The following is a 19,694-nucleotide window of genomic DNA, read 5'->3' as shown; positions in this document are numbered from 1 at the left end:
CAACTATGCAGATGTGGAAATAATCTGTAACCGGGTTATGGGTTCCTACACTCATAGCCAAAGTGTTTTGAAAGTAGTTCTGCTTACCGCGGACTCTACGTTACACTTTCTCATCTCTCTCTCCTGATCCTCCTCACTATCCTCATCATCAGCCACTGGAGCTGATGAAGGTCCTGCTGCTGCAGAAAACATATATCTTGACACATTTTACAGCGTCTGCTTGAAGGGCCTGTATCTATTTTTCACGCTATTTCTCTGCACATTCCTTGCGTTTCCTCTCCATCTCTCAGACTATTTTAACAGCACACACTTGACACTGCACGCTCGCTCAGAGCCCAGAGGGGGAGGTGTTTAATGATGTGATTGGGCCAGCCCAGTGTCAATCAAGATAACAACCAATGGGCCGCTGATCTACGCGTTTCATGGGCCGGTCTGTCAGTGGAAAAAAAAAAACTAACGCTTACTTTTTTTTTGACCAATGCATTACACCGGCACTAACCCAGCGCTGTCAATTAAACAAAACAAAACGAATGGGCCGCCGATGTACGAGTTTTATGGGCCGTCAAAAAAAAAAAAAAAAAAAAAAAGTATGAGATGTATCGGCCCAAAAGCACGTCGGCCCACCGGGCATTTGCCCGGTATGCCAGATTACCAGTCCAGCCCTGTATTGGATATAATCTAAATCAAACTATTGTGTAGCAGGGGTGGGGAACGTTGAACGTTGAGTGATAGCTTCAGGTGTGTTTGATTAGGGTTGGAGCTAAACTCTGCAGGCCAGGTGGCCCTCCAGAATCAACGTCCCCCACCCCTGGTGTATAGGAAAAGTATTATACTTCTTTGAGACCACTGAAAACTGGTTTGTGTATTCTGGAAGAAAAAAAAAAACCCGTTTGGCATCATATTCATATAGCCTAGAGCTCTCCCGATTGGCATCATAGCCTGGAGCTTGTCTTGCATCATAACTCTCTGACCTCATTGGAACTTTTTAAAACATGCGGACGTGTTCTATTGTTCTCCAAATCAGATCATCCCGCCCCAAACTCACGCCATTGGTCGAGCGCTAACTTAAATATTCTCTCGTCCTGAGACAAGTATGATTTTCCAGCAGTTCCTTGTATGACCGTAACTGGAGAGGATGACAGCTCGAGTGTACTGCGCTGTGTTATTGTGTCTGTCTGGATGCTTGAGCACAACAGAAGCTGCTCTAGGAACCACAGGTGAGATCCATGTTCTTTAACTTCATTACGAAGCCTGAAGAAATGCATGAACAATAGAACAGGTGACCAGTGAAAGATGAACTTTGTAAATAAATAAATTGTAATATTATCTGAGTCAGTCAATAGAGTCGGTCACTTTTTAGCACATTTACAACAATATTTGTCAACTTAGACATTTTAAATAGTTAACTTAAATCTAAATATTAAATGTTACATCTAAATGCTAAATCTAAATGTTAAATCTAAATATTAATGTTAAATCAAATGTAAATCTAAGGGGCTGTTTACACCTGGCCGCTTCATGCGTTTTCTCAGATCGGATAGCTATCAGATCGTGAAAAGACCAGTGTGTAAATGCCTTCTGAAACAGATTCGAGACGGATTTGAATCCGATCGCTCAAACCACTTCAGGAGGAGGTCTGGGCCGCATTCCAGACGAAACTGGACAAGTGTAAATGCATCTGGTTGTTGAAACCTCATATGTAAATTGTACTCCTCCCAAAAATGCTAAAATATAAACGTGTGAGAGCGTGTTATAGGCTATATGTCATGTTATAGCCAGATATGACGACGCTACTGGAACACGCGCGTCACCGCAGATGAGAAGCAGTTCATAAAGCCAACGTGCAAACTATCGCAAATCAAAGTGAAAGTAAATCGCAGACGCTTAACACACAATCATCATCATTAAAAGTAGAGAAATGAAATGAGTCATTCTACGAAACGGGTGCCATTTCCCAGCAAACATTTGGACGTTTAATGACCGTTGAAAAGACGTCCGTCCGAGACGTCCCGTCATGGTTGAAAAATAGTTCCAAAATGGAAGTTGAACCGACGTCATTTCTGGCAGTGAATTCCACGTCTCTTCTGCGCGTCCCTGGACGTCTAAATGCGTCGTCATATGTGTTTAAATGTGTTGCTGCATAATTTAAGTGTATATATAAGCCTGCATATAAAATAATCACACACCTATTGTGTAACATCGTGAAAGACAATCAAGTCTTGAGGTTTAGCCTACACATCTTGACAAAGGTTCTAAAAAGGTCCAAAATTGGTCCAGTCAGACCTGAACGTCAATAAATGTTTTAATCACGTGGACATCAAAAACAATAACACTCTATTTGTAAACATAAGCAAAAAAGAAGCATGTTCTGATTAAGCACAACATTTTATTGATATTGAACAGCCAAAATTTCTCTTTATTTTTTTTCAATGTTTAACATTTCGTGAGCTTAGAATTATAAGGTTCTATCTCCACTTTTGGTTGAAATTGAGTTTTTGACAATCTGATCCATTAGGTGTTTATTAATGCCTGTGTGGTGTTATTTTTGTAAAAAAAAAAAAAAAATTGTTAGTAGTTATTAATAAAATAAAAGGTTCCATCTCACAAAACATAAACCGAGTTTAAAAACTTTGATGCTCAATAAACTACAATAAACGGAGATAGAACCTTATAAATTGCAAAATACTGAATTATTATATAAAGATAGTTCACCCAAAAATGAAAGTTATGTAATTTACTCACCAAATTCCAAACCTGTATGAGTTTCTTTCTTCTGCTGAACACAAAAGAAGATATTTTGAAGAATGTTTGTAACCAAGCAAATAGAGCATCCACTGACTACCATTGTTGGAGAAAAAATGATTATTAATGGGAAGCGACATCTGCTTGGTTACAAACATTCTTCTAAACATCTTTGTGTTTAGCATAGAAAGGTATACAGGTTTGAAACATGAGGTTGAGTAAATGATGACAATTTTCATTTTTGGGTGAACTATCCCTTAAACACATTGTTTGGCTCATTTTTGTATCCACCACCCCCAGCTCTTCCTGGAGTGTGTTTCAGGTGTTCTGCCATTGCTGCATCAATTTCAGTGTCTGTAGCATGTGGGCTCCACCTCTTCACAGCATCTAAGGGAAGAGAATATATTTCTTTTTAAAATAAATGAAAATTAAAAATTTGAGGTAAATGACATGCACTTATTTTCAAAATATTTGTATGGTCTTCAGCTAAATTCAAAACAGCATTTCTCCCCTGCCTCTTCAATACCACTGTGGTGCCCTTGAGAAAGACCCTTAACTAGGTGTGTAACAGTGAGAAAGTGAACAGGACATTTCTGATAAAGACAGGTGGGCTGTGATGTCCCCTGAATAGACATGTTTAGCAATTCTAAAATTACAAAATATTTTTAAAGCAGTTACTGAAAACATACATGTTCAAATCCAGCTAAACATTTCATTCTACTTCAGATAATTTACTTTCTGAAAGAAACTCTCAAAAGGCTACATTAATAATTTACAGTAATAACTTTGACTGTATCATTAAACATACTTTATACTATGGTACTTTATACTATGGTACCGTTGTATAAGTTCAAAGCAACTTTTAGCCTACTAGCTAATTTTAGCCAAACTCACGTTAACGTTAGCCAATTTCAGTTGACAATGTGGGCATCATTTCTTTCGGTTCATTCATGTCAAACAAGTAAAACTCTAGCACGTGAATCTAATAATACAAAATGTACGTACCCAACAGTAGATTTTTAATAATATGGGCCTCAATTCCTCCTCTCTTCGTGGTTGTTCAAACTTCAGTGTTCCGGAGTGACTGAGTCTATGGGGAAAACGCGTTAACATCTCGTGAGATAATCTAACCTATCGCGGGATTTGGTAATGTCGGGAGATCTTTTGTTACATCTTGGCAGCACAGTTTTGGCAATTACATCCAACTCAGACATAAATGGTGACCAGATATATTTCTGTTTTACATGCATACATTCCATAAAAAAAAAAAAAAAAAAAAAAAAAACACAACGTATCAGGTTGAAATAATGACTAAAATGCAGAGGCTTTGCATTCACTTAACCACACTGGGAACTGTGAGATTATAATTTATTTAAACAAGATAAAGTAAATATATTTACTTTGTATACAATTCGTGTATTTCATAAAGATAATTTCTGGGGTTTTTTTTTCTGTCTTGCTTGACTAGATGTGTAAAGGACGTCAGTGGACGTGTATTCACAGCCTTGACGTGTAAAGGACGTCAGTGGACGTCTTCACACCTCTTAAAAACTACTTGGGCAATTAAATTAATTTTTGCAGTATTAACCATGCAAGGATTAAGCACAGCTTTTGCATATTTCACAAGGATTCCATGATGGGGTCATGATGGACTATAAATGCACGTGTAAAAGACGTCGCCAGGTGACGTCCTCTCACCCGATACTATAGACGTGTAAAGGACGTCAGTGGACGTATTCACAAAACTTATTAAAACTTTAATTTAATAAAAAATTTAATTAATTATTGCAGTATTAACCACGCAAGGATTAAGCACAGCTTTATCACAATTGATTTCATAGAGGGTCATGATGGACTATAAAAGCACGTGTAAAAGACGTCGCCATGGTGACGTCCTCTCTCACCCGAAACACAACATGGTATATATTGAACTACACGTAGCTAAAAGTCAAAATAACAATTATACATGCAACCTCAGATAACTGTAGACATGCACACATGTATCTGAATGCATTTTTAGGAAATGTTCTGTGTTACATATTTTTACCGATTTATGCCGTCATACCGCGACTATTTTTGGCCAGGGACACGACGTTGCCGTCGGACCAATGTTTGCTGGGTTGTGTCCGCAACATTTGATGAGATGCATAAGGCACAAAAATGTCCCAAAATGTGTTTCCAAAGCTTAAAGTTATTAATTCAAGTGTTCTTGTTAACATGATATATGATAAAATACTATTCTTAAAGATTAACATACTATTTTTTATATTTTTTCTTTCGTACACAGCCAATTTCACATGTCCGTGTTGACCAACATGACATTTGTATCTAAAATATCACCAAATAAGTTGTTGTTTTTCATAAAACATTTATTATTTTCAGGATTATATGTGTGTCCCTTTTTACATAAGATATATTTATTCAAAATAAACCTTATTTTTTTTGTAAATATTTTATGATATGTGTGCGTCCCTCAGTTTGACTTACCACCCCGTCACACTAACTTGTTTTATCTATAAATCATGGACTGTTGATTTAAATGACATCACAAAGTGAAAGTGACATCATTTGAACCCTGTAGCCACCACGAACAAAAGCAGGCAAGTACTGACATTCTTTTACATTAGTTATTTGTTCCTTTTTCATATTAGGCAGGTTCCGTCAAGCTCAAATCAACCACCCCGTCACGCAAAATAAAGAGAGAAAACTGATTTTTATATATTTTTTTACATTATTAATGCAAAGAAAATTGTATTTCAGATTGAATGCATGTATGCTAGGTGAGGAACTTGACCACATGCAAGATATGTGGCCATTTTGGGATGAAATTTACCACCCCGTCACATACCACCCCGTAACATGTTTTATTGTGACATGGTGGTAAGGGGTGTGACGGGGTGGTTCTGCTTCCCATTTGAATGTGAGGATGTGTGAAATCAAGAATTCTAAGATAGGATAATCAAAATGTTGTTTTACTGTTAACTTAATTCTGTTTTTTTCCATTCACTCACTCACTATATCACTCACACACCTATTACTCACCATCTCTTTCAGTCACTCACTCATTATCGCTCTCACTCACTCACTATATCACTTTCACTCACTCACTCACTCACTCACTCACTCACTCACTCACTCACTCAACATGTCACTCATTCACTATATCACTTTTACTCACCATGTCACTCACTCACTATATCACTTTCATTCACTCACCATGTCACTCCCTCACTCCCTCACTCCCTCACTCCCTCACTCCCTCACTCCCTCACTCCCTCACTCACTCACTCACCATGTCACTCACTCACTATATCGCTCTCACTCACTCACTCACTCACTCACTCACTCACTCACTCACTCACTCACTCACTCACTCACTCACTCACTCACTCACTCACTCACTCACTCACTCACTCACTCACTCACTCACCATGTCACTCACTCACTATATCGCTCTCACTCACTCACCATGTCACTCACTCACTATATCGCACTCACTCACTCACTCACTCACTCACTCACTCACTCACTTTTACTCACTCACTCACTCACTCTATCGCTTTCACTCACTCACTCACTCACCATGTCACTCACTCACTATATCTCACTCACTCACTCACTTTTACTCACTCACTCACTCACTCTATCGCTTTCACTCACTCACTCACTCACGTCACTCACTCACTATATCGCACTCACTCACTCACTCACTCACTCACTCACTCACTCACTCACTCACTCACTCACTCACTCACTCACTCACTCACTCACTCACTCACTCACTCACTCACTCACTCACTCACTCACCCACCATGTCACTCACTCACTATATCGCTCTCACTCACTCACTATATCTCACTCACTCACTCACTCACTCACTCACTCACTCACTCACTCACTCACTCACTCACTCACTCACTCACTCACTCACTCACTCACTCACTCACTCACTCACTTTTACTCACTCACTCACTCTATCACTTTTACTCACTCACTCACTCACTCTATCACTTTTACTCACTCACTCACTCACTCTATCACTTTTACTCACTCACTCACTCACTCTATCACTTTTACTCACTCACTCACTCACTATATCACTTTTACTCACTCACTCACTCACTATATCACTTTTACTCACTCACTCACTCACTATATCACTTTTACTCACTCACTCACTCACTATATCACTTTTACTCACTCACTCACTCACTATATCACTTTTACTCACTCACTCACTCACTATATCACTTTTACTCACTCACTCACTCACTATATCACTTTTACTCACTCACTCACTCACTATATCACTTTTACTCACTCACTCACTCACTATATCACTTTTACTCACTCACTCACTCACTATATCACTTTCACTCACTCACTATATCACTCACTCAATCACTTTTACTCACTCACTCACTCAATCACTTTTACTCACTCACTCACTTACTATATCACTTTTACTCACTCACTCACTATATCACTTTCACTCACTCACTATATCACTCACTCACTATATCGCTCTCACACACTCACACACTCACTCACTCACTCACTCACTCACTCAACATGTCACTCACTCACTCACCATGTCACTCACTCACTATATCGCTTTCACTCACTCACCATGTCACTCACTCACTCACTCACTATATCACTTTCACTCACTCACTCACTCACTCACTCACTCACTCACTCACTCACCATGTCACTCACTCACTCACTCACTCACTCACTCACTCACTCACTCACTCACTCACTCACTCACTCACTCACTCACTCACCATGTCACTCACTCACTCACTCACTCACCATGTCACTCACTCACTCACCATGTCACTCACTCACTATATCGCTTTCACTCACTCACCATGTCACTCACTCACTCACTCACTATGTCACTCACTCACTATATCGCTTTCACTCACTCACCATGTCACTCACTCACTCACTCACTATATCACTTTCACTCACTCACTCACTCACTCACTCACTCACTCACTCACTCACTCACTCACTCACTCACTCACTCACTCACTCACTCACTCACTCACCATGTCACTCACTCACTCACTCACCATGTCACTCACTCACTCACTCACCATGTCACTCACTCACTCACTCACCATGTCACTCACTCACTCACTCACCATGTCACTCACTCACTCACTCACCATGTCACTCACTCACTCACTCACCATGTCACTCACTCACTCACTCACCATGTCACTCACTCACTCACTCACCATGTCACTCACTCACTCACCATGTCACTCACTCACTCACTCACCATGTCACTCACTCACTCACCATGTCACTCACTCACTCACCATGTCACTCACTCACTCACCATGTCACTCACTCACTCACCATGTCACTCACTCACCATGTCACTCACTCACTCACTCACTCACTCACCATGTCACTCACTCACTCACTCACTCACTCACTCACTCACTCACTCACTCACTCACTCACCATGTCACTCACTCACTCACTCACCATGTCACTCACTCACTCACTCACCATGTCACTCACTCACTCACTCACCATGTCACTCACTCACTCACTCACCATGTCACTCACTCACTCACTCACCATGTCACTCACTCACTCACCATGTCACTCACTCACTCACCATGTCACTCACTCACCATGTCACTCACTCACTCACTCACTCACCATGTCACTCACTCACTCACTCACTCACTCACTCACCATGTCACTCACTCACTCACTCACCATGTCACTCACTCACCCACCATGTCACTCACTCACCATGTCACTCACCATGTCACTCACTCACTCACTCACTCACTCACTCACCATGTCACTCACTCACTCACCATGTCACTCACTCACTCACTCACCATGTCACTCACTCACTCACTCACCATGTCACTCACTCACTCACCACGTCACTCACTCACTCACCACGTCACTCACTCACTCACCACGTCACTCACTCACTCACCACGTCACTCACTCACTCACCACGTCACTCACTCACTCACCACGTCACTCACTCACTCACCACGTCACTCACTCACCACGTCACTCACTCACTCACCATGTCACTCACTCACTCACTCACCATGTCACTCACCATGTCACTCACTCACTCTATCGCTCTCACTCACTCACCATGTCACTCACTCACTATCGCTTTCACTCACTCACTCACTCACCATGTCACTCACCATGTCACTCACTCACTCACTCACTCACTCACTCACTCACTCACTCACTCACTCACTCACTCACTCACTCACTCACTCACTCACTCACTCACTCACTCACTCACTCACTCACTCACTCACTCACTCACTCACTCACTCACTCACTCACTCACTCACTCACTATATTTCAAGTGTCTGTACTTTATCAGAGTGTTTTTCTTTTGGGAAACTTTTACTTCACAACATTCCAAAGCATAATGTCGTACTTTTTACTGCACTACATTTTATATTGAATTTCATTTAATACTTAATTACATTGGAGTAATAGCAATTCAAAGTTTTAATAAAGTACAACATTTTAAGTTAACTTTTTTTTTTTTTTTTTTTTTGACCATAGACTTATTTATGAAATGTAGTGCAGTAAAAAGTACAACATAGTTTTCCAAAGAAAAACACTGATAAAGTAAAAAATACTTCACTACTGTACACTTTACAAAATAAAAAGTAATTTTTCAACTACATGTCAACTAACTCTCAGTTGAGTATTAGTAGACTGTAGTACAGTGTTAGTAGACTGTTAGATTAGGGTACGGGTTAGTAAAAGTGACAAGTAGTTGTAAAAGTAAAAGACCAATAAAGTGTTAGCAGATATTAAGCAGACAGTCTACTAATACTAATATGATGCTCTTTTCAGTTTTTCAGAGCATGACCAAAGTTATCCATTAAATCTCTAATTATTATGTTATATAATCATAATGTTTCCCCTCCCCCAATTTTATAAAGTTTAAAACCAACAGATCATATAGAGAAACACTTTGTCCATACCACCCTGTCACAGTGAACCACTCCGTCACATCAGTTACCACCCCGTCACGGGGTCATTTTTGTTAAAATTTTAGGGAAAGGAAATACAATTTTGCATAAATTAATGTTGAATGATGTTCTTGTTGTGTGGACTAATCAAATAAATGTAACTTTATTTGTATTTTTTAAGTGAATTTGTTTTTTCAGTACAAACAATGAGGCCATTGAAATGTCGAATTCATATTTCAAGATTAAAAAAACTAAGAAAAAAATAATGGATTAAATTACAGACTTTCAATTCATGGTTTACAAAAAAGGGACACTATACTATTAGGAAAACATTAGATTTTAAAAATATATGTCTTGTTTTACTACTCTAATGGCATACATATTGTCCGTGACGGGGTGGTACAAGAACGACTCCCATGCCTGAATAAAAAGGATAATATTATTCAGGATTTTGTGCCTGAGGTGGGAAAATATAATTTTTTGGAGGATTAACATATCTTTAAAGGTGTAAGTTTTTCAAAAATAGGTTTGTTCTTAATGAAAATTTGGAAAATTGCAAAGTGGAAATGGCACCCGTTTCGTAGAATGACTCAAATGATCTTACCAGGGCTGTTGCCGCTCTCTCTTATTGCGGTCTTTGATTTAGAAATTTTTAGCTGATGATCAATAAAATGCAGCTCATATCTTTTGAAATCATGACACCTTTGAATTGAATACTTTTTTTTTTTTTTTTTTTTTTTTTTTTTTTTTTTGTGTGCGTTTAATTTTGGAGGAAAGGGGGACTGCTCCCATAAGGTATAATACACATAAACCTGCACAGCAAGTGGCTATCAAATCAGGCTGCTCATAAAGTTTGGTCAACAGTAAAAAAAAATATACAAGGCAACCAATTGCATTCAACAAAACATTTAATTGAATGAATGAATGAATGAATGAATGAATGAATGAAATACACTTTATTGCCCCTAATTATCTGTTATATCTAGAGAGAGGGTAAGTAAGTTTTCCTTGAATGTTCTGTCTTCAAAGAAACTCGTTCGACTTACAGGGAGAGAAAGATGGCAGAAAGCAGGCCAGAAAAGAAATACAAGTGTTCACAGTAGCCATTACATTCTGCCACTGACGCTGTAGGATAATCTGGAGACCTGGTGGTGAATTGAGAATCAGTCAAATGCTTAGCCATACATTGATGATAAAAGCATTTAAACTCCACACTAGAAGTGTATGTATGCACTATTAATAAATGAGCAAAACTTGACCACTAAATATTTAATATTCAATTATTTTAATGATCACAATTAAAGTTTTCATTTTATTAAATTGAACAAGCGCAACATTCAGCATTCAATGAAATATTCTAAAAGATGTATTATTAATAATAATGTTATTTCAACATAATATCTTGTTAATTCGACATATGTGTGTGCGTGCAACAAGCAAGATGTGCATTTGTAAATCCAGTGACGTGTGCATTGATTTTTATTAAACTAGTGTTTTCTGACAGTGTCGGCTGCAAAGATGAAGTTGACGATCACCTTATTCGTAGTGAACGCGCCTATAGAGAGAAATGCACATAATGGATTACATCAGAGAGTAGCCCTTTTCTTTTCGTTTTAAATTTAAAGACATTTCAAGCTTTGGGTATTTGATGTATTTCTCATGTCTGTGTGAGGCATACACTGAGTTTCGTTAAGTTAGGATGAGATGCGCTCCAGTTAACGTGCAGTGCAAGTGACCGCGCAGGCGCCTCCAAGACATGATAATATTATATTATAGATTATATTGTCTGTTATATTTGCTTCTTCTTTATTAAATCCAGGCAATTGGTTGATGTGAAATCAAATTGAAGTGAAAGAGAATTTTACTTGCCCGACCGGACAAATAGCCTGATTAAAACATCAATAACAAAAATTACTATTCTGCATTCAATTAGAAGTGGCGACTGATAGTGAATACAATAGCCTAATATAGCCTAATATATAATGTAGGCTACTGACGATAACAAGGTTCAGCGTGCCAAATCTGGAAACAAATGAAACATTCATAATGTGTTTTTATATTTCTAACATATGATACAGTTACAGTTCAATAAACAAGCAATTAATATTAAGTCAGTTGAATATTAGACACAATATTGGCTTTTTTTTTTTCTTTTTCAGCAGCGAAAATAGTTCCACAGCGCATCTCAAAGGAAAACTCAACCGTGTTTCAATACCAAATGATTCAGTGATTTGAACAAATCGGTTGAGTCAAAGATTCAATGAATTCCTATTAATTCACAGCTGCCTCATCCCTGAATGAATCAGCCGTCTGAATGAATTGTTTGAATAAATGACTCAATGACTCACTTCTCCTACTGGTGGTTTATAAATATTATTTATGTACAAATAATATTTCTTATTTGTACATTCAAAAAATATTTTAAATATTACTGCATTATTTAATGCAGTTAAATTAAATTAAATTTGAAGTTACAAATTGATTGGTAAAATTTAGTGGCTCAGTGGTTCATGTAGGTTGTCTACAAACTGAAACGTTGGTGGTTCAATCCCCGGTTCCACCTGACCAAGTGTCGAGGTGTCCATGAGCAAGACACCTAACCCCAGCTGCTCCCGACGAGCTGGATGGCGCCTTGCATGGCTGACACTGCCGTCGGTGTATGAATGAGTGAGTGAATGGGTGAATGTGAGGCTCTATGTAAAGCGCTTTGGTGGCCATAGGTCTGTGAAAGCGCTATATAAATGCAGTCCATTTACCATTACCATTATTGATCACATTTAAGAATTTTAAATGAAAGATGAAGCATATATTTAAAATGATTAGGGAAAAATGCCCTTTATAAAGATGAAAATATCATGAATATGCCGATGTATATAAGTTAAAGCTGACTGAACAGTGATCAGAATACTGATTCGGAATAAATTATTTGCAACACGCACAAAAAAAATCACATTTTTTTCCTGTTCAAACAAATGTTTTTACTCAGACAAGAATGACCGACCTTTGGGGGTGGTGGACAGGGTTTACATTAAGACAGGAGTATGCCTTAATAGTTAATTGTGCATTTCTTTTCTTTTATTCCAAAGGTGCAGTTTGTTTTATTGCTTGCGTTAAAATAATTTTCTCTTTTTTAATTGCAATCTTTTTCTTCTGCGATTAATGCTTATCAGCTCAATGCAATCTTAAGCTTTTCTTGATTCAGCTGCACGCAGTCTGAAAAGGTTTTTTGGCAGTTTGCTAAAATAGAGCCTTTCTAAGAGCCATCGTTTAAGCTGTTGACTTTTCTACCTTGAGAAAAAACATTAAGCGAACAACTTAAAAAGGCATGACAAAAGACTGACATCACTCACCAATGCATCATCCCACATGAACAAATATAACGTCTGATGTTTGCATATGTGTATACCATTACGACATCGTTCATGAATAAACATGACGTCTGATGTTTGTATATTGGTGCGTTCAAGTCCTCCTGGGAAGTTCGTACGTACGAGGTGGGAAGTCGTGCTTATAACGGCATGTGCGTTCAAGTCACTTTCGTCGGAGCAAGATGGCGGAGTACTTTCTCTTAATTAATTACACAAAAATACAGTAAGATTCTTATAAACTCTTGTTCTAGAAAATGAAGAACAAAGAAATGTGCATCAGGTGTACTTGTATTCTTATGTTTTTAATTAATTTATGAAGCCACTGCCAGCTCATCGTTATGTTGCATTGATTGTTAGGCTATACCTATAATACTATCATATGTGTTGGCGATTAGCTAACTGCTCTGTAAATAGAAAAGCCTGACAATATCACAGCTAAATACCTTTACGTATTGTGTATTCCGCCATGTTAATCACTGACACGCCCCCAACTCGTACAGATCGGGGCTTAAAGAAAATCCCGAGCTCCCCACTGGTATTTACGACATTGTGGTGGCGTTCATGTGCGTTCAACTCGTAAATACGATCTATACGAGATGACTTGAACGCACCAATATATACCAACATACCATCACGTCACACATATGCAAATGTAGTCTCAAATACAACAATTTCATTGGCTGCTGTGCGTGTTGTAGCGTTAACACGAACAAACGGTGCGTGTTGACGCGGTCAAAAATCACGCGTTTCGTTAAAATACTTTGTCCCCGTTCGTCTTCCATGCACTCGCGATAGATGTTAAATTGATACCACGCCACTCAAAATGCAGATTTATGAGCTCCTCTGCATGGCCCCTCCTCTACTGAGTTTGTGGACTCTATGGCAAGTCGGAGAGGACAATCTCGTTTGGAAGAGCGTGAAAATGGCAAGGAGAGGATTTATTTGCATAGTAAACACACTGTAAATGACTTTGAGTGTGAAGTGTAAATTCATTTTGTTCAAGAAAAAAATAAAAAGGAATAAATACAATTAAAAGGTCTAGCTTAAGATCCGGTGCGATGTAGTCTGGCTCGCCCCTCCCGTTATCAGAGACCAGAAAAATGTCTGAGTCAAATAATTTCAGATGTCTAACGGGGATTAGGGATCACATAAATGCCCAGCTCATTTGCGCATAAATATCCCTTAATTTCCCTTTATGCGATCCCTTAAATTCATTCATTAAATTATATTTAAATAATATATAATAAAGTTCGGGAGGAGCATGTTCAGATAATCAACCATATCAGCACGGGATGAGTTAATCAACTCATTGAGTGACATATAGGATTGAGTTGGCCATTTGCCTTAGAACTAGGCTAGTAATGTCGCTGTCTTCACGAAGTGCTGAAATGTTTATGTATCATCATGACATGGCCTGTCAGGAAAAGAAGACCCAAAAGCTGTGAATTTGTAAGCAAATCAAACTTTTATTTTTATGGGGTGGCCTGTCAGAGTGTGTGACACGCACCGACTGTATATTTCCCCCAATATACATATTTAATGCCTAACCCATGGAGGCTGTATGGGGAACCAGAAAAACTTTGTGGCAGAAAAGGAGTGTCTGCAGAGCTGTCGCACTGTGTGTGTCTGTGTGTGTGTGCTTTATATGATTTATGAGGACACAAATTTGCATAATGACATGGGTATTACACTGGTATTACAGCATAAACCTGGTTAAAGAGGACATTTCCTGAGTCCTTGTAATTAAAATGGCTTAAAAAACATACTAAACAATGTTTTATCAAAAATATAAAAATGCAGAAAGTTTTCTGAGATGGGTAGGGTGAGGTTTCATTTCACCTATGGAAAGTCCTCACAATGGTGTGGGTGTGTGTGAGAGAGATTGGCCCAGCTGAGTGGCCCATAGGTACCCAGCACACACTTCATCTTGGTGTGGTCCTAATATATAGTGTATTTTGTCCATCTAGCTGCCTGTAGACTGCCTATAGTGCCTGGTCCTTGTAAATTATACACGCCCAGGTGGGCCTTCAATTCTTCTGCGGGAAAGTGTGTGTCCTTCACATATGGAGGCTGCAAGGGCAATGGCAACAACTTCTACAGCTGGAAGAAGTGTGAGGAGTCTTGCGGAGTCATGATGAGAAGAGGTAGGACACACACATTACACTGGGGGAAAACTACAACTCTTTATTTTCTCTAATATCGTTTATCTTATCAAAACTGTAAAGAGAAGCTCATATTGTGATACTTGTGTAATTATTATTTTTTTGTTTGTTTTTGAAATGTTAATGTATCATCATGACATGGCCTGTCAGGAAAAGAAGACCCAAAAGCTGTGAATTTGTAACAAATCAAACTTTATTTTTATGGGGTGGCCTGTCAGAGTGTGTGACTCGCGGCCTAATGGTGTCCCTGACCGGCATTAGCCTAAATAAGTTGTAACATTAAGCATTTAAGTTGACTGAAATAAAGCTGAAATTAGGCTAAATAAAATGGGCCTATAATATTCGTTGAAATTTATGAAAATTAAAAAATGTTACCTTGCAATAAACTGCAATAAGTTTAAGCTGAATCTCTAAATTTACGAACTGGAAAGAAATAAAACATTAAACTAAATTTAAATAGCCTATAGCTAATCTGCCGTGCAAAGGCAAAAGACCGTAACTTCGTTTTTGGTCGAAAATGAGTTATTTATATTTTTGGCACATTCAAGACCTTCTTTATCATGTGGATAAGTATCTTGAATCAATTCCGTTGTTTTTTTTTCAAAAAAATAATGATTTGTCTTAACAGTAACTTCCAAAAGCCCATGAGAAACAAAGGCAGAACACCGTAACATCAGTTACCGCTCTTTGGCTTTGTTTTGGAGCGCGGAAGTCAAGTTTGAGCTCAAGATTTCTTTTATGTATATAATTTCCATTACTTAAACATCTATTTGCCAGATTTCCAGTGTCCTACCTATAATTAATTTGGCGGGACAGCTAAAAATCTTTAAAGCCATTTTTCTCAGTTCCACACTCTAGCGACTTAAGGTCTTTTGCCTTTGTAGGGCAGTAATGTAACCCTGAACATGTCAGAGTAAGGCTGCACCGACTGTATATTTCCCCCAATATACATATTTAATGCCTAACCCTGATGTTCACCTGTGGAAAGTGTGTGTGTGTGCGCGCGTACGCATGCGCGAGCACACACTTCATCTTGGTGTGGTCCTAATATATAGTGTATTTTGTCCATCTAGCTGCCTGTAGACTGCCTATAGAGCCTGGTCATTGTTTAGCATACATTCCCAGATGGGCCTTCAATTCTTCTTCGGGAAAGTGTGTGTCCTTCACATATGGAGGCTGCGAGGACAATGGCAACAACTTCTACAGCCGGAAGGAGTGTGAGGGGTTTTGCGGAGTCATGATGAGAAGAGGTTGGACACACACATTACACTGGGGGAAAACAACACTTTATTTTCTTTAAAGGGGGGGTGAAATGCTCATTTTCACTCAATCTCCTGTTAATCTTGAGTACCTATAGAGTAGAATTGCATCCTTCATATCTCCAAAAAGTCTTTAGTTTTATTATATTTATAAGAGAAAATGGGCTGTACCGAAAAAAACGAGCGTCTGGAGGCGGGCCGTGTGGGCGAAGCCAGAGCCATAGAGAGAATCCGTCGATCTGGGCTTTGTTTATAAAACATTCATCGTCGAAATGCAGGGAACAAACAGTCTACACAACTTGTTTCTGCATCCACTGTTCCTAACGCTGGGTTCTTTGGTAAGCTTTCCCTCACCAAAAACACTTTGGAGACACTATGCAGCGCTGCCGATGATTTCCTGTTGAAGCGCGTTGATGTGCGCGGTCGCGCTTTTCCGGGAGAAATGCTCATATAAGGAGTTCCACTCTGGTCTACGTCATTAGATCCACGGTCAAAAAAAACCCAGCCGAAACTTGTACCAACCCGGAAGTAAGATTTTCGGCACAGAAATTCTCTGTTATTCGTCCAAAATATTTTTAAAAAACTTTGGCCATCTTAAGCATGAGAATCCATCTCTTTAACACTGTAAACAACTCTTAATACATGAAACACCATTGTACCCCCCCTTTAATATCGTTTATCTTATTATCAAAACTGTAAAGAGAAGCTCATATTGTGATACTTGTGTAATTTTTTTGTTTGTTTTTGCAATGTTTATGTATCATCATGACATGGCCTGTCAGGAAAAGAAGACCCAAAAGCTGTGAATTTGTAGCATATCAAAAAGGAGTGTCTGCAGAGCTGTCGCACTAAGTGTGTCTGTCTGTGTGTTTCTCTCTCTGTGTGTGTGTAGAAGCATGTAAGTCCGAGCCAGATTCCGGTCCGTGCTTCGGGATGATGGAGCGTTTCCATTACAACTCGTCCATCATGACCTGTCAGACGTTCACCTATGGAGGCTGTAAGGGGAACCAGAACAACTTTGTGACAGAAAAGGAGTGTCTGGAGAGCTGTCGCACTGAAGGTTGGTGTGTGTGTGTGCTTTATATGATTGAGGACACACATTTGCATAATGACATGGGTATTACACTGGTATTACAGCATAAATATGGTTAAAGAGGACATTTCCTGAGTCCTTGTAATTAAAATGGCTTAAACATACTAAATGTTTTATCAAAAATGTAAAAATGCAGAAAGTTTTCTGAGATGGGTAGGGTGAGGTTTCATTTCATCTATGGAAAGTCCTCACAATGGTGTGGGTGTGTGTGAGTCTGTTTTTGTGTGTGTGACTCAAAGATGGATTACGGCCCAGCTGAGTGGCCCATAGTGACCCAGCACACACTTCATCTTGGTGTGGTCCTAATATATAGTGTATTTTGTCCATCTAGCTGCCTGTAAACTGCCTATAGTGACTGGTCCTTGTAAAGCAAGCATTCCCAGGTGGGCCTTCGATTCTTCTGCGGGAAAGTGTGTGTCCTTCACATATGGAGGCTGCAAGGGCAATGGCAACAACTTCTACAGCCAGGAGGAGTGTGAGGAGAATTGCGGAGTCATGATGAGAAGAGGTAGGACACACACATTACACTGGGGGAAAACTACAACTCTTTATTTTCTCTAATATCGTTTATCTTATCAAAACTAAAGAGAAGCTCATATTGTGATACTTGTGTAATTTTTTGTTTTTGGATTTGCAGGAGATGACTAGTTTCTCACGGTGAACTGAGAATGCTGTGAATAAGAAAGAAGCATTTCTTTGTTTTAAAACCGAAAAGTACAACAAAGATCTGTTTCCACAAGGCGTTTACTTCAACATTAACACAATAAATAGAAACCTGTTAAATTGTCTGGTTGTGCAGTTTATTTTTATACATTTTAAGATGCTGTGGCTTTGTTGTTGTTGGGTGTTTTTTATTTTTATTTTTATTAAATAAAATTAAATAATGTATCTAATTTAATTTGAATTTATTTAATTTTTTAAAAAAAAGTTTTTTATTTTAATTTTAGGGATCTGCTCTATTTTCCTCTCACTGAATATTTTCCCTGGATTCCCCAACTGTTTTTCTTTTATTTTATTTTTCATAAAAGAGGTAGAAAATACCAGATCAAGTTACTCAATGGTTACTGTAGTGTAAGGGTTTATGATTTATAATTTATAATTTTTTTTAATCTAAATTTTATAATTTATATGATTATATTGTTTACATTTATAATTTATTGCATTTAGCCTAATAAAACCATGCTGCTAAACCACAACAACGTTAATTTGTCTAATTAATTTAGATGCGTAAATGATTTAGCTGTTGTTTATTACACTCTAAAATTGGCTGGGTTAAAACAACCCAATTGGCAACCCAGTGCTGGCTAAATATTGGACAGAACACATGCTGGGTTAAATTAAACCAGCGACCTTTTAACCCAGCAGGTTGGGTTGTCTAGAAACCCAAGATGTAGGCTAGTCATTTTTTTTTACCATTAATGGATTTGCTATTCTGGGTTATTTTTGCTGGGTTATTTTTATTTTTCTTATTTCACCTGTGCTTTACAGTAAAACTTTGAATTACGAAACAATGAAGAACATGTTTAGACTGTTAAAATAATTTGAATGCTTGTCAACTGACATTCACAAATGTGTTAAAATTGGCAACAATGACAACAAACTGCACATTATATTTAAATGCAAAAATCATTTAGTGCTGACAAAGTAGTTCAATATTGTCAGTTTTAATAAATAAAGATTAGTTCTAAAACTATTACATGTTTAACGGTTTAAATACAGTGACATTGACAATTATATTTTAAATTCAGCAAAATCATTTAAAATACATCAAGAATTAAATAGTCAAATAGGCTACAATTAAAGAAAGAAAGAAGATTAGTTCTGAACAATGACATTTATACGTTTAACTATTGCATGTGTACGGTCTAAATATACGCAGTGAAATCAACAGACAATTCATTTTAAAGTCAGCGAATGCAAAATCATTTTTAAAATATGCAAAAATGTACACAAGTATAGTTAAAGTCATAAGAAAGAAAGAAAATTAGTTTTGAACAATGTAATTTATACCATTTAATTCTTAGGAAATTAAAGTGAAATTCACAGATGTGCAAAATTGTACGTCTATTTTACAG

At 38.1% G+C, this 19,694-nt stretch overlaps 1 protein-coding gene across 1 annotated transcript; it reads left to right on the top strand.

Annotated features, from left to right (window-relative positions):
* Positions 1–700: 700 nt before the first annotated feature.
* On the top strand, positions 701–18,405 carry LOC308705770 (carboxypeptidase inhibitor SmCI-like). Its single transcript, XM_081390959.1, has 6 exons — positions 701–1,217; positions 15,073–15,249; positions 16,341–16,517; positions 17,419–17,586; positions 17,951–18,127; positions 18,257–18,405. Exons 1-6 carry the CDS (start codon positions 1,136–1,138, stop codon positions 18,265–18,267), a joined length of 792 nt encoding a protein of 263 aa, XP_081247085.1. The 5' UTR covers positions 701–1,135; the 3' UTR covers positions 18,268–18,405.
* Positions 18,406–19,694: the final 1,289 nt, after the last annotated feature.

Source organism: Scardinius erythrophthalmus (assembly GCF_964197995.2).
Source record: "Scardinius erythrophthalmus genome assembly, chromosome: 17".
Taxonomy (NCBI): domain Eukaryota; kingdom Metazoa; phylum Chordata; class Actinopteri; order Cypriniformes; family Leuciscidae; genus Scardinius; species Scardinius erythrophthalmus.
The sequence above is the reverse complement of the archived record's forward strand: the minus strand, read 5'-3'. Positions and strand labels throughout refer to the sequence as shown.

Excerpts from the sequence above, each read along its gene's own strand:
- LOC308705770 (XM_081390959.1), top strand. The coding sequence starts at position 1,136 with ATGACAGCTCGAGTGTACTGCGCTGTGTTATTGTGTCTGTCTGGATGC. Across the intron at positions 1,218-15,072 it reads AGCTGCTCTAGGAACCACAG|CTGCCTGTAGACTGCCTATA; the intron begins GTGAGATCCATG and ends TTGTCCATCTAG. Across the intron at positions 15,250-16,340 it reads CGGAGTCATGATGAGAAGAG|CTGCCTGTAGACTGCCTATA; the intron begins GTAGGACACACA and ends TTGTCCATCTAG.